The following is a 24,365-nucleotide window of genomic DNA, read 5'->3' on the forward strand; positions in this document are numbered from 1 at the left end:
TATTATTTTAATAATGTGTCGTTTTTAGGCTACAATTTAAATAAGTAGTGTAACTTCTTCCATTTCTAGCTTTTATTTAACTCAATTTTGTCACTTGTTGTCAGACAGGTGTAGATGTGTAACTGATAGGAGCGGAGCAGGGCGAGGCGCTGGTTACAGTCTAATGAACTTCTGCCTCTTTACTTTCTTTAACAAGCTACATTTATTTGTACAGCACATTTCAGAACAGGGCAGCTCAAAGCACTTTGCACTACACAAAACAGTTATGAAACAAATAAACATTACATCTTGTCAAACATCATCACAATTATGAAGAAAATATGCATCAAATACATTGATCAATGTCCCAGTTACTAGGCAGCTTTAAACAGGTGGGTTTTTAGTTTTGATTTAAAGGAACTCAGTGTTTCAGCATCTGTGCTGTTTTCTGGAAGTGCTCCTCTATTCAGACTATAATAAGTAGATTAACCCGCCTGGTAAAACTTTATTTGACGTGCATAAGAATGACATGACACTGTCATAACACCTGCCATGACCATGAAGGAGTCTTTATGAATGTTTATAACTGTTGTCATGAAGTGTCATTTATTAAATAATGACACTTTTAATGCAAAGTTGCTGTACATGTTGTATTAAAAGTCTATTAGAAGTGCCAACTTTGCATTAAATTGTAAATAATGCATAGGTGGCACTTTTAATGGACTTTCAATGCAACTTTTAGAGCAACTTTGCATTAAAAGTGTCATTATTCACCAAATGACACTTAAAGACAACAGTCACATTTATAAAGACTCCTTCATGTTCATGACAGATGTTATGTCATGTTTATGACAGTGTGGTGTCATTCCTATGCACGCCCCGTCAAATAAAGTGTTACCACACACCTTTATGTCAAGCATTCTCGTTTGACTTTCTCTGTATTTTCATCGCTGGCTGATTAAATGTGCCAGAAAAACGAATAGTTTTGGTCCGACCCGGCCTGGACATAAATTTAACCTCCACTGTACAGAGGTCTGTTTTGAACCTCCTTTGTGTTGTTGTGAAGGTGATGTGTAGCCAGGAAAGTAAGAAAAGTCGTTCAACTTTAGATAAGTCAACAAACACACCTTACAACCTTTGACAAGCAGAACAAAAACAACTAAATATTTTACATTTTTTCAAAATGGCTTCCAAATCTAATCACAATCAAGCGACCACATAAACAGACTTTGAACTCTAATGAAAAATAGACAAATATTTGCTAATCGTTGCGCCTCACCTTGCACCACCTCGTCTTGCCGGTGGAGAACAGGACGCCCCACCCGGGCCATCTCCTTCTCGGATGGCAGATAGACCCGGTCTTCTGGGAACGAGTACGTCAGGCTGCCGGCGTGGACCTGCCGCAGCTGCTCGAAGTCACTGAGCGCCGCCGTGAAGTCCCAGTTCTTACCTACACAGACGGAGGCAGAGGGGAGAAAACATTCATGTGACTCAACTGGACGACGGGACTCGACAACCTGGATCTGTTTTACAAGGCGAGCAAATGACGCGTCGTTAATGAGTTTAAATATTTACCACCAGTCATGGCAGCATGGGCCGTCTTATCTCATGCAAAGGCGCATTCCGTCACTCGGGTGAATACCAGCGTTCGCTGCTGCAGCTGCATTACATTTTCAGAGCATACATCTGCTGGCAGCTTGCACTGCTGCTAGGCAACAGAAATCCTCTTCACTTTAGCCATACCTTGCTTCTCTCAGTGTTTGGTAGCCAATAATAACAATAACAATAAGACACAAACAGCAACTGAAACTAGATATCGCAAGTGATGAAGCTCTGTGTCTACTTGAACCCACCTGACCTTTGTTTAGTTGCAGATCAGGTGGGTGAGGGGGGGAAAATGACCTAAAAATTAAGACATTTTAGGTCTTAAATATGTAAAAAAAAAATTAAATAAATAAATCTTTTTCACAATTATCATTATGTTGTGACTGTACAAGAATGGTAACTCCAGTACTAACTGCAGAAATGCACCACTAGATCAGAATCAACCAATCAGAGCCAGGAGGAGGGTCTTAGTGTTGTCAATCAATCTCATGTTCACCCCCTCCTGGTTGCTCTTTGCTAAGCTACAACTGGTTGATATTAGTTAGCATAGCCATTGATGATGGCCGTTAAATGGTTTTTCTGTAACAGTGCATCGTTTTAAAACTATTGACACAATGAGCGACGTACAGGAGGATGATTGACAGCGCTAAGACCCGCCTCCTGGCTCTCATTGATTGTGACTGGGAGCGTTGCATTTTTAGTATTGGTATTTTCACAGACTATCCGTTTGACAGCATACTGTCATGACATGGTGAGTTTTAATAAATATGTAAAAAACAAATTTTTAAAATAAAATCCTGAGGTTTATAAGGGCTAAGTCTCACCTTCTAGAAGATCTCTGGCCAATCCCGGTTCAGCTCCAGTAGAACGGACAAAGTCGGACAGGACTGCGTCCATGTCCACGGTCATGTGATCATGAATTCACAAGTTGAGTGGTTGCTTCCAAACATAAAAATACAAAAAGAAGAAAAAAAAACCAAACACGGACTCTGCTCTCCGAGACGGGACAGCCGACGAGGAGGTGGAGCCGTCCTCTGGTGAGCTACTCTACCGGCCACACCTGAGAAAAAAAATGGAAAAGGTTAAACAGAGATGTTATCAGATACTAAACAATTACACTACAGCTTGTGTTAAGAGATCAGAGATGTCTGACAGTACATGCTTCGTCCAAGCTGCTTTTAAATGTCATGGCTTTAACGCCCTGTAGCCAAAGCATTATCCAGAGACAAGGCAATCATATAAATGCCTTCAGTCAGTCAACTCTCAATACTAAATCCAGAAAACCTTCAGTTAATTCTGAAAAACCAGACTGCTTCATCTCACTGTCACGATGGCCTTTATGCATAACCTCATGTTTCTAATTGGCATTTCAAACAGTCAGACAGAACCAGAAGGTATTATGCTCCTCTTTTCACATGCTGCAAGGAAAGCAAAACACCAAATTAAACAGAAGTGTTTTCTCAAAATGATGTTTTGCTCCATGTCCTGCCTTATTTGTTTCACTACTTGCTGACGTCGAGTTGAATGCAAAACGAACAGAAATCCGACATGAGATCGCCTGCAGTAAACATGGGCCTGCTACAGTTGTGAAAGTTCAGAGCAGAGATTAAAACTCCACAAACGCCTGAAATTCAATATATTATATACAAAGGCGTAGGAGCGAGTCTGTCATTGGGGGGGACGCATATCGGAAACCTGACAGATCAGTAAATACCTTGAGCAGAAATGTCAAACAATTATGCCATCAACACGTCAGTCTGACCCTGGTTTCAGTAACAAGTTTTCTAACATGTTACTATTTACAATCCAATAATCAGATTAAAGTTATGCATAGTATAATGACCGTCAATCCAGGATGAATACTCACTTTAGCATTTGCCTCACAACAGGCTAACAGATTCTGAAATATCTTATTGGTCAAAATGCATTGATATAAATTGACTGGTAATTGAATTGGTTCCACTTCTTTCTAAAACCAAAGTAGAAAACAGCTCATATAATAAGACTCAGCAGTTTTAAACTCAATACATCAGTTTGACGAACAAAAATAAAATCTAAAAAACAAGTTTTGTTCTTCTTAACAACTCTCTACGTCAGTGCAACAGTTTGATCTACAAAATAAATAAAAATGATACTTTTCACATCTAACAGACCTTTAGCTCCTCACAGTTAACTCAGTCTCACTTTCCAGCTCTGCATTCAGTAACTTACCAAACATGAGCCATAAAAACACTGAAGCAAAAAACCTAAATGTTTTTATTCCCTGTCATTTTCAGCTGCAAACATTTAACTGAAATATCTACAGATGTTTCTGTCTCTGCCTCCCTCTGACTCTCTGCAGCCTGAAGTTCCTGCATGGATTCATGGATTTACAACAGACACTACAGTAATGTACAGTGTCAGAATGTGAACTAAATATAAAAAGTACAGAATGAGAATTTAAACAACTTAATTTTCAGATGGACACATTATTATACATCTCAACTCTATTTACTGTGTAGCAAAAAATGTCACTATTTTTAAACCTCTCGAGCACTTTTCTTATCGTCTCCTGTAATTAATATAATTAATTAATATAAATTTTATATCTTCACACTCTGAAACTCCACCTGGCTCTCCTGTGTCTTCCCTGACCTGCTCCTCTCATAATGAAATAGTTTAGTTAATTAAAAACAGTTAACACATATTTCAATAAACTAAATGAAGACCTCACCAGAGCTTCTTAACGTTTCTTCAACATCATTCTAGCTCTGCTGTTCTCCTAAATATCTAAATAATATAATATTATATGTTAAGTGGTCGAGTATGATCAGGTGTTGCTCACTTTAAATAATAAAAAGGCTAATTTTGCTGCTGTTTCAGTCTCATTCTAAATCATTATGACTAGACTAGCTAACTTTTAAACAAAGGTAGCAGTAAAATTTTGGACATGTGACTCTCCCAGAATTAAAACGGCTTAACCAAAAAGATTTAGTTCTATTTATGAAAGTAAACTGACAACAAGATGTTATAAACGAGCGATATTCATGGCAAAATTCCAGGCAGGTCGTTTACTTCATTCAAACGGAGTTTCTCTGACTGTCTGCTGCTGCCTTTACTCTGAGCCGTTCAGAGGGGGGAGGGGGCGGAAGCGCTCTGCCGAATGCGCTGTTGTGCGCCTTCAAAATAAAAGCACGCGAGTGGAAGGTTTTAAAATTCTTCGAAACTGAGGAAAAATTATTTGAGGGGGGGGAATGTGACTCTCTCCAATATCCCCCCCCCCGCTTCCTACGCCTATGATTATATATATATTAGAGATGTGCCGATCAGTTTTTTTTCTGCCCATTCCGATCACCCATGAGGTCCAATCACGGCCGATCACCGATACCGATCACATAATGATCATTATTTGTTTTATCATAAACACTACCGGTTACATTATGTGGAAAAAGGAACCATGAATTCACCTTAATTTAGACAAAAAATTGTTTTTGATCACTTCTTCCGAGAACAAAACAAAACAGGCATTGTGCAAATTGTACCGCTATCGGTAATACTTTCTTTAACAGACTGAAAACATATGAAGGCTCCGAAGAGGCTAAATAATGCAAAAAGTCAAAATAAAACCTCTCAACATTGCCAAAAAATTCAAGAATAAAACATTCAAAGGCAAATACAGGATCCATTACAATAAACTGTTTGCAGCTGTGCACTGCTTTACCTGCTATCTGATCCTCAGTATGTCTTTTTTACTGCAGTGAGCCTCGACGTAGCCAAACTCCGTCAAGCATGGCTTTTATACCTTATTCCATTCATCTGCTTAGCGATGGGTGGGGCAACACCGATGCGTCGGTGGGCGTATTGGTTTCAGCATAGACATCAACATTCATGTCGTATTCATGTCTATGGGTTTCAGCAAGTCACGTGACAGATACAGGAACTGTTTGGAAATGACATTAACGCGCCAAACTGTTTATAAGGAAGCGAATCTGTCAACCTGGCAAAAGCATTTGCCAAACTAATTCTTGATCTTTTACGCAACAGCGTCAACTATGGAGCAGCTTCAAACGGAGGGTTCCGCTGTGTGGGACCATTTTGATCTTTTATTGGAAAATAAATTTGTTTTCATTTTTGTCGTTTCATCCGGTTCTTGTCAGTTTCTACTTAATCTATCTGAATCCAAATTCAGCTGAAATCGACTCTTAGTTTACTTTCATATTATGTTCTGCAGGTTAAGTGTCGCATATGTTTGACTCTTATTTAAATAAATCCACCTTTTCAATGTTGAGGCATGAGAATGAAGTACCAGATTCACCTGCAGCCATTCTACAAATTACTCAGTTGCTTTTTATAAATTATTTCATATACAGTGAATGCTCGCTATAACCAGGTTCATCTTTCACGGTATCGCTGCTGCTTCGCAGATTTTTTTGTGCAGTTTTTTTCCCCACAGTGTTCTGCGTCCTGATCGACCATATGATTGGTAAAAACAGTCTCTGCGCTTCTTCTCTACCTGAGTGCCAATAACGTTACGGTATCCAATGCAGATTGGTCATTCAGCAGATGGAAACTGAAACTTTGAATGCCTGCTGGGAAAAAAAACTGGCCAAAGGCAGTAAAACCGGAGCGGAGGCTCGTTTGACGAGATCATCGCTCTGCCGTGGATACAGCTGTGAATCTGGCGGGGCAGCTTGGAGGAGACGCTTTCATGACAATGACTCCGGATCACAATAAGGCCCGATTGATGCACACGCACATTCGCTGATGTGAAAACAGGTTTTGTTCTTTGGTTTCAATGTAAAGTATTTATTTATGCTGCGTAATAACTGTAAAAACTAAAGGTAACTACTTCACGGATTTCGCTTATCACGGGTAATTTTCGGAACGCAACCCCTAAGAAAAACAAAGGTTCGCTGTAAATGTAGAGTTTACTTCATTTTTTTCCTACAGCAGGAGAAGTTTCCTCAAAAAAGCGTAACAGACTAAATTTCAAAATGTGGTAAAAACTTTTTTTTAAAATAAAAGTCTGTGGGGAAAAGAAACGGTCCACAAGCAACCTCATTCCTAACATTCACTTAAATTTTCACTTTATGGTACATGCTCACATTATTTATTGACTGTATATATATTTTAATATATTATGCGCATATTATACATGCGACTTACTATCTCTACCAACACGATTAAATATATATACATATGTTCTGTATCAGAATTAGCAGTAAAGCTTTTTAAACATTTTAGCAATTTGGGGACAACTATGGCCTTTTGCTCCTGTGAATACTGGGGGTCCACTATATTGGCAATAAATACATTTCAGTAAGAAAAAGAAAAGAGCAAAACCAATCTGGCAGTAAACACCTGTGGTATTTTCTGTTTTGACATTTTTCTCCTTTGTACTTACATAAGCCATATGCACCTGCTCTGTTCATCTTTAAAGCCCTCATACCTGTTAATTAGCCCCACTGTGTTCTCAATGCCGGCCCACTTGAACAGTGTGTGTCAGTAGAAACCGTTCAGACCCGCCAAACGGATCAGAATCAGCAGATTTCAGCTTGTTCTGCTCTGATGGGGATAATCTTGTAATTCACTCATTTTCTGTTGGATTCAAAAACCAATACCTCTAACAAAAAGCCCACAGCACATTTTCCCCTCTCCTTTGTGATATTCTGCTCAATAAAAAGTTGGAGACTGATCGGTTCACCTCTAAACATGACGTTTTCCGAACAATAATAATGCACGTTAATTAAACACTACAACTTTAAAAGGCCTGTATATCCTCATAAATCATATCTAAACTCATCACAGAGACATTTTTATCTCAGCTAATGTCATATGTTAATTTTTTGCTGGGAAAATTAGATATTTTCATCTCACTACAGCTAAATTATGCGTATAATATCAAATACACAATGAATAATTATCCCTGTCGATGCTCTGAAATCGATCACATAGCTCCACTCCTCGAATTTCATCGGCGGCTCAAAAGAAACTGTGGGGTTGCATCGGTCGGCCACTGAAATCAATGTAGAGGCATTATCAAAACCGAAAGAATAAGAGAGTCAGCATCAATGGGCTGTTGACACGAGGGATGCAGAGGGCAATCGATGCAGCAGCCGGACAGAAGGGATGAGTCAGAAGGCAGCCCTGAATCAACGGATGTTCAGTCGGGGCTGAAATAATATTCTGCAGGCAGATACAGGCCCAGCATGCATCCCAGATGGTTCACACTTTATATCAAATACAAATCTTAAATACACGTATATTATAACAAATGAGTTTTACCCCATGTTCAACTATTTTTAGCAACAAACGCATGATAAACCTTCCAGGATTCACAGTCATTCCTGATGACCGGTTCAGAAGCTGCTGGATCTGATCCCGACCCCATCTAGTCATCTCTTCCCCTCTGTCCCACAGCTCATCCACCACCCAGGGCTCCTAACTCAGCCGTGACTCAGTGAACTCTTTTCCACTGTGTCTGATGACTCACCGGTTTACTCTTCTCCACCATCCCTTCTTGCCTCCCTCGGTTTCTTTATCTTTATCAAAAGCCACGCAGGCGGAGGCTTTCTGAGCCAGAACTGGATTTCTGCAGCCACTGTGCCCTGGCATTCCCACAGTCAGTGGAGCTCTTTGATGTTATCTGATTAAACTCACTTTGGTGTGAGGAAACAAACTTTGATCTCATTCAGACAAATAGAGATAACGCTGTATAATTACCATCAAGGACACGGCTATAAAAACTCAGGGGGGCAGAGGAGGTGGCAGGGTGTTCCTGTACAGCAAACTGTGCCAAAGGTTAAACAAGTGGTTCTCATCTTCTCAAGTGTCGCATATGTTTGACTAAACTGTCTTATTTAAATAAATCCACCTTTTCAATGTTGAGGCATGAGAATGAAGTGCCAGATTCACTTGCAGCCATTCTACAAATTCCTCAGTTGCATTTTATAAATTATTTCATATACAGTGATCCCTCGCTATAACCAGGTTCATCTTTCACATTATCGCTGCTGCTTCGCAGATTTTTTTGTGCAGTTTTTTTTTCCACAGTGTTCTGCGTCCTGATTAGTAAAAACAGTCTCTGCGCTTCTTCTCTACCTGAGTGCCAATAACGTTACGGTATTCAATGTAGATTGGTCATTCAGCAGATGGAAACTGAAACTTTGAATGCCTGCTGGGAAAAAAAAACTGTGGCCAAAGGCAGTAAAACCGGAGCGGAGGCTCGTTTGACGAGATCATCGCTCTGCCGTGGATACAGCTGTGAATCTGGAGGGGCAGGTTGGAGGAGACGCTTTCATGACAATGATCAAGGACACTGCTTTCAAAACTCAGGGGGGCAGAGGAGGTGGCAGGGTGTTCCTGTACAGCAAACTGTGCCAAAGGTTAAACATGTTCCTCGCACGAAGTTGGAATTTAACAAAAATATCTGAAGTGGGGCATCTCTGATATTATGTAACTATGTGTACCGTGGATTCATGTGCTTGGTGTTTATCTTTGGAGCTTAAGGTGCTTTAGCTACAAATTACATGGAAATTAAAAACATACATTTCATATTAAAGCAAACAGACGTCAATATTATACATATACGTATTTGTTTACTTTCCACAAGTTCTATTGTTTGAGGAAAGATGCTTTAAAATGAATACGGATCAAAAATCTGCACTGATATGAGAGCCAAGATATTAATCATTCCATTTGTATTTGAATTTAAACTTTAAATAATAATAAATACAGAGTGAAAGACAAAAAAAAAGAAATAAATAAAATGCCTGGAGTCTGGATGTACTGAACAACTGCAGTGTTGTTTTATACCTGAACACGCTGTCCGAAACAGACAGGACTCCCAGTTATTATTAAATCATTTGGAAACATTAAGGTTCATCATGCAGCTGCAGTGTAGAAAGGAGAGAGAACTGAAACAAAAATGTGTCAGGGTATGCATTTTTCAACAGCAGTAGGGCAGATGGCTCGCTCTGCTCTTTACTGAATGACTCACCTGAAAAACCAAACTGAACATAAACACCTCTGGTTCTGGAAAATATTAACTAAAGTCCAAATCCAACTATCGACAGGATTTTACAAGTCCAAAATGATGCACAGCATATGATTTGTAAAAACACACTGGTACTGTCTGAGCAGAGAGGATTTCCAGAAGATGCACTTTTATGGTGCATTCAAGTACATCTGGTACACTCAGTGTCTAAATATCAGTTTATGCAAAAGTGGTTTAAACTTTTTTTAATTCAGAAATGCCTGCACTGTCTTTTCTAAACAATAATAATTTTCAACAGAGGTGCACAATATATCAGTATCAGCAATAACATCAGATCATGTTTGTCCTTATTTAACATGGCAGCATTGGTTGGATAAGTAAGACTGGGCCAATATTAATAACCAATATTTTACATCAGAGTATCTCCAATTTTCAGGTGTGCTTCAATCTATTCATCCATCTATGCTTACCCTGTAGTAATAAAACACTGAACCAAATCTATAGTCAATTCTCCATTGACCACTTTTTGTTTCTCTCGATTGAAATAAAGTGAAGTTAACCAAAGACTTTGCAAAAAAGGCAGTCAACTAAACAAGACTACAGCTTCAAAACAAACTTTCAGCAACTCCATCACACTTTCGCCTTTTTAGGTACTAGGATAAACGCCACTATTACAGATTAACAATAAAACCTCCAGCAGACAGTGTAGGGCAGTGAGGGACAGCAGTGAAACATGTTAGAGTGATGAAGGTAAAACTCTACGGACAGAACGTTCTGAAGTTGGCCTGTAACTCTTGCTGTGAGCAGCTGATGTAACGTCATTTGGCCCAGATTCACACACACTTAATAACTGCTTATCTTCAAATGAAAAGGCCAGTATAAATTGCACACTGTCCCAGGAGACTTGTGGGGTTACATTCTGTAAGCATAAATCACTTGGTCTTTATTAGTCTGATAACGTGAGTGAATTTTGAAGCTCAGACAAACCTTTAATAGGAAATCAAAATACCCGACATAAACTCGCTCTTCTTCCGTTTTAGCGTCAGAGGAGCGTAGTAGCAAGATAATAGATGTTATGTGTGCCTCTAAGGTCTCAAAGGCCCGTTTTCCACAGTGCTTATCGTTTCTATAAGTGCTTTTCACACCAGTCCTGTTTAGTCCCATTTACACATATTGCCTAGAAAGTCCAGTTCATTTGGAGAGGTGTGAATGTAAAATCAAACTCTGATGTGGACCAAAAAAAGCTAACTCTGGTCTACCAACATCGGTCTTGGTTTGACTGAAGCAAACTCTGGTGAAGTTCAAATGCATATGTGAACACCAACTGGACTCAAAACTGCTCCAAAAGCATGAAGGGGATTCCAACCCAAGCTGAGCTCATTTTTGAACAGTAATTTGTCAAAGACAAAAGAGAAATCCATCAACAGCTAAAATCTGACACCACTCCATTTATGTTAACATTTCATGAAGAAGCAAATTGCGCTCAGTGTCTTCTTCAGAGGTTCTCATGTCGTTTCCTTTAGTGGTTCTTGGTGCAGCACCACCACTGGTGAGGGGGTAAACAGTTTGCTCCAAGGGTTTGGGTCTTTTGACACCGAGCAGTGTGAAAGAGAACCACACCAGCTGAAAATTTTACATGTTGGAATTTTGGTCCCTAATCAAACCTGGTCTACTCAGGTTTGAAGCCATGCTTTGTCTTCGACTTCATCAGCATACAGAGTGACGGCATGGTTCATTTTCAAGAACCAGATATTTCACGGCTGGAACACATTTTGGCATTGGGAACCTTATTCTTGAGGTTCGCAATGCAGAAACCCCCTGAGAAGCAGGAGAGTGTTCCTGGATGGAGGGGTATACAGTTTCCTGCCATACCTTTCCAGACTGATAAGGAACTAAATCATGGGTGGGGTGGGATGCAATAGGAATCATGGATAGATTTAGATTGAACATGATGGAAACCTGGTTATGGACAGCATGTAATTATTGATGGATTTGGATATAAAAGAAAAGGACAAGAATTATAGACTTTGATGAGAAGTGATGGGAAACATGAATGAATCCGTGGAGGTCGGAAACCATGGAGGGATTTCAGATGGGAATTGGGAATAGATTTGAACAAGATGGGGAGATTTAAATGGGAACCATTGATGAATCAAAAAAGACGAAAGGCAAAAATCAGGAGCAAGTTACACATTTGTGGTTGTGGGTTTTTGTCTTTAAAAACAAAAAGCAGCTTTGGTCAAACAATCTGCTTTTATATCTCAGTGGACGTCTAGCGAGCTAAAACTGAAGCCAACAACAACGGTATGGTCAAGACCATTTAAAGTCAATCGCGTGAGAACAGATAAACGTGTATAATTCAAAATTACAGCCAGCAAAAACACATTCTAAGCAGAAACATCAGTAAGTGGGATTACTGGCTAACATTAAGAGCTCTGCTGCCAGCAAGGGCCAGTCAGTGATTTGTATCTGCGATGGCTGAGCTTTTGTCTGGCAGGAGAGCTTACATAAGAGGAGCTGCTGAAAACACGTGGGTGCTGAGCTGAGGGCTCGGGAGAACCGGCTGGATCTCAGAGGGAGACGGGGAGGTCACCGTTCCACCGCTTCAGCCGTTGGTGAGATGGGGAGGGTCAATTCACTGGTGAGCATGCAAGATTGTGTTGCCATGCTTCAGATGAAAAATATGGTTTTGATTGAGCCAACATTCAACAGAAAGAGAAAGGAAGATGAAGAAATGGAAGTACAAAAGTTCTGGCATTCAGAGATTATTTTTAAACAAGCTGTATTTTGATTTTAAGAAACCAACATGTAGCTTCTGGGTTGTCTTGGTTTTAGAGTTTGAGCTCGATTTGCTTTATGTTTATTGAAATCTTTGCACCAAACCTCCCACTGCTTTCAACTTATACTGCAACACAAAAGCTTTCAGGTTTTGCATTGTTTATTTAATATTTATTAGATGCAATGTAGCCATAATAATAAATGTTTGCATCAGTTTTGTTAGTTTGTGTTGTTTAATAAGTTTTCCCAGAAGACTAAGTTCTTGTTTGATATGATTTCCAGAAAAAATTAAAAATGAAGAAAAATAAAAACTTTAAGATTTTAGTTATTTTAAGTAGTTTTAGCTCTTACTTTCATCTACATTAGATCTCTTATAGTAATGACTTGGAGTTAGACGAGATCAATATTCTCCATTATACTAGACCCCCTCCAATTCACATTGGCAGATTTTTGTGTAAAAAATAACTGATTTATTTGCAGAAAGTTTATATATTTGCTATATTTTTATATCTTTTTTTAATAAAGCACATCTTAAATATAATGGAAAAACAGCATATTGGCACATTTGCATCAGCAAATGTAAAATACATTTTAGCATATTGGTATTGGTCCAATAATTAACTTTAACAATGTAAATATTAGCTTCTGCAGTAGTGCTAACACTGTTTCAACTGTGTATCAATGCATATTAAGGAATATTTGGTTTATAAACAATTAAAATGGGCAGCTATAAGAATTTGAGGGGACCTAAAAAATTTGGTCCCTTATCCCCGTGAATACCGGGTGTCCACTGTACATGAAAACCGAAAGCTTGTTACGACCGTTCCCATCTGTTGACCAGTCGGAATTATACCCAAAACCAAATTTACCCAAATAATCAACACCTAACCTTTGAATAGAAGGTTTACACCTGGATTAAGTCTAATTTGTGACAAATCCTGAAGAAATTATGACTTCCAAAGCAATTAGCTCTAAGATGTTGCATCGGCTTCATATGACCAAGAAAGCCAATCAACACTTAAAAGTTTCCACACCATTTGTCTTGAAGTTTGTCAAGCTGCCTTACAAAAACATGTGTGTACCTTAGAATCGCGTGAGGCCTTTCACTTCTTTTCCACACTTCACAACACAAACAACATAACTTGTAGTCACCTGACCATAAACTGAGCCGTGCCTTCCTCCTGTCTGCTGGAAACCGGCCAATGTTTGATAGACGACTGCCTGTTTTTCTGCAGTGACTGAAGTAATGGTTTCATCACATACTGAAGATGGAGAAAAGAAAATAACCCTAAAATTTCATGTAAATAATAAATAGGCAACCCGTAAAAGAAAACAAAAACAAGCAACAACACCGCTGTAAAACTGGGCCTCAAGTCAGCAGTATGCAAAAGGTTGTTTTCCACCAACTCTTCTATTATCATTCATTAAGTGGGTCACTTACAAACACAACTTCTATAAATCAATATTTGTCTTAAAAAATGGTGGTTCTGTCAACAAACTGGGTCTAACTGATTTATGGGACCAAAGTAAAGATTGTCTAGCTGCACAGCACCACCATAAAACAAAACTATACAGCATATAAGCAACTCAAATATACAATATCCATTTTTTCTTTGACGAAAAAAGTGAGATTATGCCTCTGGATTAAACTCCTGTGCAATAATTAAGGGATGGAGCAACATGCTCCACCTTGTGTGTCACACGTCAGGCTTTTATGACCGCTGAGGTCATATGTTCATAGAACCTGCTCTTCCACATAGATTTAAAACACAGCTACATGTCAATGCTGTCACACAAAAACAGTCACGTACTGGGACAAGGTTCTCCCCCTTATCGTTTGGTCCAACTGAGTTTCATTCATCTGAAACATGAGCTTTCTTTTACAATGAGAAGTAAAACGAGCTGCGATTAAGGAATGAGAAGTATTCACACACCACAATGACCCGACCTATTTTTCCTTCCATATGCAGCAGAAGTATCCATCCACCTACCTACATATCTAACTGAGGAGCAACATTCGCCTTTAATGGCTGGGCCCTGTTAAATGACCATATAAATGTGTCAGTTCTATTTTAGTTCAATCACATAAACCCTTCCTGTGATCTCAGCTAATACTACACGCCCTCTCTGAATTGCAAAACCATATGAGTAATGAGATTAAGGACAGAAGAAAACATGGAGAGGCAATGTGACTGGTGGGAGTTGTAACAGGAGTGCTAAGGGTGACCCAACTGCTCCGTTTCCAGTGCAGAGACCGGAAATAGAAATCAAAACTGTCAGCCTGTGAATGAAGCAGTGAGCACTACAGCAAGACCAATAAACATCAACTGCATTCCTTTAGTAGAAATTCAAGTGAGATTGCTTCAGTTTCTGTTTGTTGGGCAAAATAGTTTGGAGTGCAACAATGTTTGGAGAAAGAGACGGCAGGGGACAGACAGGTGAACTATGCACCGATATTAAAGTTTGGGTCAATATTGGTTTTGCACTCAAGACGCATCAACCGTTGACTGTTTTACTAAAGAAAAAGTGTTTAAGAAAATTTAATAAACTACAAATTTTGTCCATCAATTTTGGGTTAAACAACATTTGAGCCTTTATTGACTTTATGCCACCATTATGAATAAAGATGTGGTGCCATCGCTAGTTCACAATCATTGGAAATACATAAATGAGGAGAATTTCGACCGTTACCACCAAATATTAAAAGTTAAACAGCTATAAATGCGTTTATTGGGAACTAAAGAACTTGAAGAACAAAATAGCATTCTGGATATTACCAATAAATGAAACCTGGGAAGTTATGCACCAGAGTCATAGAGGAGCCTAAAGGCTGAAATATCTCCAATAACAAGCAAGTCATTATTTCTATGAAAACTACAAATAGAAGTGTGTTTTTAAAAAGTTAAAAAAGACAAGTGAACTAAGGAAGTATGAGAAATAAATGTGTGGTGAGATATTTGACCATCAGCAATCACTTTGTTTACTGTGTTGAAACCTGGGTAAGTGACCAAGCCCAGTCAGCCTACACTGACTCATTACATAAGAAAGGAGAGGGATCAATGCTGGCTGACTAAGGAGAGAAACCAAAAAAATCCTCCATAACAGAGAGATGAAAGCAAGAAGAAACCCAGTCACTAAACCAAAAGACTTTTTCTCACAGAACTGAGTAGGGTTTCTTTTACAGGTTATATAGTTTTGTTCAATCCAAACAGGAAAAAAAAAAGCAAAGTCTGAAGAAAAAGCAGGAAAAATCTGCTAATCCCAACGTCTTGTGTGCGATGATTCATCTCGAAGGGTGTATAAGTGTTTTATTGGAATAATGTAGGCACATCACCTTCTACAGCATTCAATGAAGCAGGACCAACCACTCCTCTGCCTATTTGAGGGACAGCATTTGCAGATTTCTCTTCCAAGTTATTTGCGGAAAACTTGCCTATTTTCACATTCTTTTCATGGAGCATTTCTAAAATAATGTGTGAGAGGAATCTTTAATTTTAACGTTGCTGTCTTTTGAAAAGAAGGTCCAACCAAGGACTGGGTTTGTAAATTAGCTTGTAGCTAGAAAACCTTCATACAAAACGATTGCTTTGTTTTTAACAAGCAACATTGTTCACTGTTTGACAAAATAAACTTGATTTGAAAGAAAATATTCAAAAGAAAATGCAGATTAGGAAGATAAAATACCTGGGAGCAACACTACTTGACACGTAATTGGCTGGTGTTTTAGAAGCAGTCCATCCAGGAGAGGCATTCATTTTTCTTGGTAATGATTGGCCCCAAAGGAAGACTGTAGATGTCAGGTACTGCATTAGTGCTAAGGTGGTTTCCACTGTTCACACTGGTGCATATTAGTGTGTATTTGGGGTTTGAAGTATTAAAAACAGATTTGCTGCAATACTGGCTGTTACCAAAGATATTTCAGTTATGACAACATTTAATTTGTTTCTGTTTTTCGATCACTGAAAGAGATTTACACAGTCACATCATGATGCATCTGTTGAAATACTTCCCATCTTACACAGTGTGACCAAGTTTTCTTATTTCCTAGTGAAAAGTTTTCAAACAATTCATCTACTTGGAAACACAATCGGAAGGCTAACTGGAATGTATCCGATTCATACTTTCAAGAATGTTGATAACTTGTGAACTTTAAAACACACAAAACCTCTCTGAATTGTTGTAACTTGTTTTTAAAAACAAAATGTACAATTAAAAATAATATACAAACCCCAAGGTTCCAAACTTAGCAATTCCCCAAAGCACCAAGTAAAAAAATGGGGAAGGAACCAATCTTTCCTGTTGTAATTGCTTACATAGAAGAAATCAATACAGTAAATTGGACTGTGACCATTTCTCTAGACAAAAGAAAATACACTAGCAGGCTGGTCACTGAAGTGAAATCAATAAAAACCCAGTAAAACGCAGTTAAACAGAACATCCAGAGAGCTATTAGTGACCGTCGATTTAGAATGGCAAATGGACCGTTTTAATAGCATTAGTTTAAAAAAAGCTTCTTCGTGTCTTGAGTGAATCTGGATGTAGCTGCTGTCACAACTGCCAATCTTCTTCCCAAATAAGGACTTGAACCGTTTTCTCACTGCTTCGCTGAGCCTGCACTCCAAGTGTCAAACGTCCCACATACTCCGAAGGAAGGAGACGACAACTTAAACAAGGTGGATGAGATCAGCAGAAATGCCACTTCTCTGCCCTGATGGGGGCCCAAACCACCAGCTGGGGGAGCAGCGGTACATAATGTGAAAGACAACACCGCTGTGCACACACAGCTGATGTCAGAGAATCCACATTCATGCCTCTCAACTCTGAGGCTATGCTACTGGAGCTGGTGGAGTCCAAAAGCTGCTCAGTCATCAAAGAAATGTCTGCACGGCCTAATTTCCCTCCTGCGGCCTCGCTAACCTGCTTGACGGCTCGGAAACAATCGAAGCTGATCTGTGTGAATTCACTTTCTCCTCCACATGACAGGACAAGACAGAGTAAGATGAATAACTCAAGAAGATCATTTTACCTTGGCAGTATGTGTCGGGTTGTAGTTTAAAGAGGTGCAAGTTATTATATCTGCTTATTATCCCGCTTCAAAATAATCTACTAATCCATGAAACACAAAAGATGGGGTGTGTGAAGGAAGTGCAGCTCATTTGTGGCTTTGGTTTAGGATTTTGTGATTGTTTTTATGATTTTATGGTGCTACTTTAGAAATATTTGCAATATTTTTCCTCATTAAACACCCCCCAAAATCTGTCTGCTTGTTAATAAGCAGACAGATTGGGCATTTTAGGACATTCTTATTCTTTGAAGGGCTTAAAAAGCTAAATTTTTGTTACCACTTGATCACTGAGTATAGCGGGACGTCAAGTAAAGAGCTCAAAACGGGAGGCGACGTCGCTCCCTCTCTATTCATTTCCTATGGAACTTGCATGATAAGGTGGCATTTGTTTACCCCTCCTCCAGCCAACAGGCCGGTGAAATTCATGCATGTGAAATTTCGAGCATGTAGGCGTGCACGCACGTTGTTTTTCCAAGAAACCCTTCACATTGCTGGGTAGAGTTCATTCTAACAAAACAACCTGAAGCGGTGACCTGCAGATTCTGCAGCGCCTCTGTAGCTTGAAGAATGCATTCCTATCTTAGATTAATGTTCTGTTCTGTGCAGTTTTGGTAAACAACAGAATTAAATGAAGGATTCAAAACACCCTAAATTATACGCTTAAGTATACAACAGACGTCTGTCTAACGAGGTGGTAGCAATAAATACCGGAGGTATTTTTAGGAAGCATTTATTGTGTAAAAGCTGGGTTCAGTCCAGCTGTAAGAAGGGTCACTGTGCATGCAGTCCCTCCATGCAGGGTGTGTTCTGGACAATCATTTAAAGTATTTTTGTTTAATCCCTTTTTTACTTAATCAGATAGAAAAATGATAAGAGGTTTTGAAACCATGAATGTGTAAAACTGTGGTTTATTTTAATACTGGTAACCAACTCATGCCTAGTTCTCTCTGTTTGCATGTCCAAACATCAATATTCATGCCCAGAGTGAATAGGGTCAGTTTATTTCATGGGACATGAATCATATCCAGTGGCCAGTTAAATCACATTTTGTTCATAAACATAACCACAGCTACATTAACAGGTTATTCGATAAACATCTTCCCTGCATGTTGTTTAGCTTCTGGTTCCTTATGGTGAACTTGACCTCTCGTCATCTGACAAAAAAAAATCTGCGTTTTCCCACAAACCGTGCCTAAAGTTATGCGAGTACTTTGTCCTGGTTTCCTTAAGCTTAATGTGTGCTTTTGTTAATATTCACTGGAGCAAAGTAATAAGTGCTAAATCCAGCCTGGTGGACCGGCCAGTAGCTGCGGAGCACGAGTGTTTATCGGTGCCTGAGAGCTGATGTCATGGTGTAGCAGAGCAAGCAGCAGAGACGTCCGAGTCCTCCGTTCCCTGAAGCGCTGCACAGCATGCCACAGCAGGAAACAACAAACTCCCTTTTAAAGGGAAGAGCGGGCTTGTTCTGAATGAGGCTAACGGACAAAGCTCTTCATCCTGTGACCACAGCACTATTTCATTTCAATACTCAAGTTTTTTGGGGGCTTAATCGTAGAAAAATGTTCTTATCTTCAAGCGGATGAATGTCATCCAAAAGCTTTTGTTCCTTTATTTTCACAGGGACCACCTGACAATGTGTCACTTCCTTTATTGTGCTGATAAATTTAGCGGTGAAATGATTCAGTGGTCAGTCAAGACGAACTCAAGAACTGATAAGAAAAATGGTAAATAAGTTCCCCAGAAGGCGCAACACTGCAACCTCGTTATAGTTTTGGTTCTCTTCAATTTAGCTGTTGTTTGTGCGTTCAGAGGTTTCCAAACGTGTACCCCAGGCCCTTCGCCGCAGTCCGGCCGGCCCAGTAATCACCGCTCAGAGTGCTAATTAACAGCCACATGAAGCAGACTCCTGTGGACAGGGCTTTAAAGAATCACAAGTGGCTTTCCCACATTCCACACCACGCTGAGCGCGGCTTCAGTCAAAAACCGAACAATAACCAAGAAAGTATCCAACGTCATCCTAAACTGGTTAAAGTCTGGAAAAATGTCCCTTTATTTGTTTCTGTTGCAAAAAGTATCAAATAGAAAAAAAAACTGTGGCACAGTTGGTAGCAGTGTTGCCTTACAGTAAGAAGGTCACAGGTTCAAAACCCTTCCTGGTCTTTCTTTATGGAGTTTGGATGTTCTCCATGCATGTTTCTCCAGGTACTGCAGCTTCTTCCCACAGTCCAAAAACAGAACTGTTAAGTTAATTGGTCTCTGGAAGGGGGCGTTCACATCAACCTGGTTTGGTCCACTTTAAACTAGACATTTAAACGGCTAGAACAAATATTTTACATGTTGAAAAAAACATGGTGATCAAAGATCGGCTACAAAATTCTGAGCAGTGCAGCTGCCTAGATTAATTTAGTTTTGCATAGCTACCAATGCAGTTAATAGGAGAAAGCTGGAGTCAAACTGGCATCAATCCAGTAACAGTACCAGAATGTTAAAGGAGCCTTTTTTCTGTGCGGTTCTGCCTCGAACGATGAAGAAAGATGGATAAAATGATGACGAGTAGGTGTTCAGGACAGCTGCCAAGATAAACTGCAGACAGAGTGAGAAGTCCTGGTTCAGTCCTACCGGCCTCCAGCTTAGGGAAGAAATACGAGCCTCTGCATCCATCTGAACAATGCTGACCCAATTATCAGCACACAGATGGGAAATTCACGATCAAATAACCCAATATGTTCATGACTTTGAACCATGAACGATTATTAATGGGATTTTTCTACCAAAGCTACACATGCCAGGTTTTAATATTGCTCTTGAAAAACTTAATTAATATAGTTCTTTAGGACATCAGCAACTGTTTTTTTTATATTTTAAAATTTATTGACATCTATTGACACTCTCAGTGAGCAAACTATAGAGAAAATGCTAAAACTAAAAATCCAGACAATACGAATAAATTAGGATGATTTCAAACATCATTAATTGGAATTTACTGGGACAACAAGAAAGCTAGATTCTTGGACATTTATCACAATAAATGATATGACAAATGCCCACCCCAATATGAAATTGTTTTCTACGCAAGATGTTGATAGAATAAATACTGTCACATGTTATTTTGAAGAACATCATAAAGATGTGGGAAGTTAAAGTTCACTCCTTTTCGGATAAGTACGGTAGCTAATGTAACTGATTCTTATAGGGTTTTTGTGTATGTGTTTAAATGTATGCATGTACTTTTGCTTTGTTTTATTTGTTTATTGATTTGTTTGAAATAAAGAAAGCAAATAGAGCCTTTTTTATATTACACACAAACAAGCTGTAGGATTTCTCCACTTCTGCAGCACAAACAGGCTAATGGTGGAATAATGTGCTTTCAAAACTACATTAATAATGAAACATGAGACTCTTGTATGAGCTGAAATGGATATTTAGAGTTCTGCTCTTGTTCTGTGAAGCCGACTGGATTCTTCCAGATTGAATCGCCCCTCTCTGCAGGCAGCCAGCACCAACTCGTGTGAATCCCCATGTGCTGCCGGCCGGGCCGTGTACGCTGAGGACCGACCCAACGTCACGCTCTCAGTGACGTCATTAGGGATAACAGGCTGATCATTAGGCCATGTGTGGGATTACTCCTGCTGTCCTGCTTTCAACAGGGCCCGGCTGAGGATGACATGTTTCCAAGTCTGAACCGGAAGCTACTCGAGTAGCTCAGCCAAAACTGAACTCATAACAACACATTCTGGCTCTTCCCATCCGTCGTGTTTCTGATCTGATTAGTTTTTATCTTTTGAAGCAACTGTGGAACAAAGATCAGCCGTATTGGACTGGGTTCAAAAATGTTCCCATATGGGAGAGGCTCTCTTATCCAACTCAATATCATTTTATCAGCGTTAAGTGTTTGTTCTTCAAGAATTTATCTGTCTACGCAATCAGGAGATGAATGTAGGACCACATTGAATTTTCCCCCATTTAAATGCAACTGAACACCAACTGACCTCCATAGTGCCAAGTTAGTAGGGCTGCCCATTTTATTCTTGCATCTCTTGACCTTGGCATTCTGGAGGCATTAGTGTTCAATGTGAGAATCTGTTAAAGTTAGACCGAGTCCAATATTATATTAATATGTAAAATACAAACTTATAAACACTTTGAATATACTAGCCAACAGGTATTGCACACCAAATAAACATAAATAATGCCACTGACCCAATGCCATTGAGGTTATATTCAGAATATATTGTGCAGCCGTAATGGTTGCTGCCCTCAAATGTATTTTGAGCACAAAGTATCAGTACTTTACTTTTCCTGCTTTGTCTTTTCACTGCTATGGTAGTAACAAAACCCATCTTCACATCCATTTGTGGTTCAAATTCCTTCGTCAACCATGAAGAACAGAAGGAAGCGGCTATGATGACCGACTAGTCATCAGATTTACTCAAACCCTTACCTGGTGGTATCTCCTGTCTAAGGGGGCACCGGTTGCAGTTTTCTGGCTGATCACAAATCTCTCAAAAGTCTGATCTGCCGATTCCGATTATGGCAGATGTCGACTTTTTGTAACCGACACCGTCAGCTGTTATAAGGTCAAAATAAATCCTCAATGTTCCAAGTTTATTTCATTAAACACTGAACAATACCCATGACACAATAACTGCACAAAATAGAAGTCTAGCACATAAAGGGGTCTGAAAGGTCAACAAAATTTCAGATCTTTTCAAAGGTAGATAAGATCAGTTTCATGAGTAGGTAATACATCGGTCGATCGAAGATCTCCTGATCGATTGGTGCACCTCTAGAAACCATGATACTGTCAAATTAGAGCTTGAATCTTGCTGAGCCTTTTTTTTACTTATTTTATTTTTATTTCAGGAGATGTCACTAAAATTAGAGACAAAAAATATTCTATTCATCATGGACTTGAGCCCATACCAGAAACCATGGGGCGCCCCCAGGACAGGTCACCAGGGCCAAGACAAACACCCAGACAGAAAAGGGGAATTTGGAGTATCTAGTTAAAATACCAAGCTTGTTTTTGGACTGGAAGAGGAAGCTGAAATATCAGAGGAAATCCATTCATGAGCATGCAAGCCCCTTAAGAAACGCCGTGATGACCTTCTAGATGCGAGGTCCCACACCACCGTTTAAAAGTACAACCAACTCTACGGAAAGCAGTAAGATTTAGTTCAACATGAAGTGAATGAGTTCACAGGAAACCCAAGCGTTTGGAAAAATCTCCCTCCTCAGACAAAAACATGGGAAATATTTCTCCTAATCAGCGTGGGACAACAAACCTGTCCTCCCGTTTCCAGTCCAGGCAACCATCGTTCAGCTGCTGAAAACCTTGTTTTAAATGAGATAAAGGCTGAAGTCTCCACTAACTAACAGACTGAAGCTGTGTAACTCTTATCATCAGAATTCAACAAAAATGTAACTGCAACACAACCTGGAGCTTGTTTAATCACTCGCCCCCAGCAGCAAGCTCGATCAATATCCAATCCTCATCCTGTAGTCCATGGAGAGAGAGAAAAGGTGAACTGCAGAGAGTAACTGATACAGCACGCTCTTATTACCACAGCTTCTGTTATGCGGGTGGAAAATCATGCTGGGCCGAGTTATGGCTGTTCGCTCTCCTCTATTTCGTTTTCCCTATTAACTTTATTACTCCAGTTTAATGGCAAGTGGTGAGAGCTATCTGAAGCCAACAAGTGCAGCAGTAAGAACGTCAATCAGACGGCGTCATCCAGACAGGTGCCTCGGTTCTGAGCGCCTCTGCCGTGAGACAAGCCTCCCGGAGCAGGAGCAAGATGCTGTGTCACAGACTGGCAGGCGACCAGGCATGGCGGGGAGGGCGGGGCTCTGGGATGCTTTAATAATGGCTGTCTGGACACAAAGTTCCCACACAAGCCATCTATTGGTTTCCTCACATTGACACTTAAAGCTGCAGTACGTAACTTTTATACAAAAATAGTTTACATATTTTCTAAAACTGTCACCATGTTGTGACAGAATAATATGAGACAGATAATCTATGAAAAAATGTATGTCCTCCCAGGACATCTACAACCAATCAGAGCCAGGAGGAGGGTCTTAATGCTGTCAAACAAGCTCATATAGGCGCTACTCAATGTGTTAATGGTGGAAAGAACACATTGAAGAACGGCTCCAAGAAGAAAACTATTTATCTGATTCTACTATCAGGGGGCTGTGAGGAGCGCATGTATAATCATGATTGACAGAGCTAAGACCCGCCTCCTGGCTCTGATTGGTTGTTTGTAGCACTGAGGAAGCAGAGGAGTTAGATTTTTTTCACAGATTTTCTGTCTCATGACACTGTGACGACTTAGTGACAGACAGAAATTCTTGCGATAATAATATTGTTCTTCTGAGACCATTTCAAGTAAAATAATGGTGATGGCATAACAATGAAAGAACATCCTCTCAAAGTTCCATACATTTTTTATTTTAATTAACATTTAACACGGGAACTGGAAGACATTTGAAATATCCAAAATAAGTAAACAAAACAACAGAAAAAACAAGATTAATTGTGAATTCTCAGTAAACTAAACTGTACTTTAAAAAAAGGGCTAGTTAGAACAAAGCAGACTTTTGTCATCTAGTTTTTGGTAGAGCGAAAAGACAAAATGATAAATCATGCAAATGAAAAGTATTGAGCTCGTTTTAATTTATCATGCGATTAATTAATTTATTGCGACAGGCCTAGTTAGATACTGCAGCTTTAAGGTGTTTTACACACACTGCATCTAATCCTGTATTTATGATTCATCACACATCATTTTACTTATCTAATCAGTAAAGAAGCAGCTTCTAGTGTTAGCTGACGCTCGTTGCAGGCGGACCACTACAGAAGGTCAAGTAAACCCATCATAAATGTGATGCATTTGTCCCACTAACCTGGAGAAGCACTTATCTACTTACTTATTAATCTGACCACACTTTCAGGGTCCT

At 39.5% G+C, this 24,365-nt stretch overlaps 1 protein-coding gene across 2 annotated transcripts in view; it reads right to left on the bottom strand.

Annotated features, from left to right (window-relative positions):
* Positions 1 to 24,365, bottom strand: part of otud7b (OTU deubiquitinase 7B) — a 40,778-nt gene that overhangs the window by 13,179 nt on the left and 3,234 nt on the right. For both annotated transcript variants that reach the window (XM_008430745.3, XM_008430746.3), the window contains exons 2-3: positions 2,409 to 2,644; positions 1,259 to 1,429 (exon numbers count right to left, since the gene is read on the bottom strand). In XM_008430745.3, coding sequence (XP_008428967.1) covers positions 1,259 to 1,429; positions 2,409 to 2,493 — 256 coding nt within the window. In that variant the 5' untranslated portion in view covers positions 2,494 to 2,644. The remainder of the gene's footprint in view (positions 1 to 1,258; positions 1,430 to 2,408; positions 2,645 to 24,365) is intronic.

The sequence above is a fragment of the Poecilia reticulata genome, chromosome 16 (genome assembly GCF_904066995.2).
Source record: "Poecilia reticulata chromosome 16, P_reticulata-male-v2, whole genome shotgun sequence".
NCBI lineage: Eukaryota > Metazoa > Chordata > Actinopteri > Cyprinodontiformes > Poeciliidae > Poecilia > Poecilia reticulata.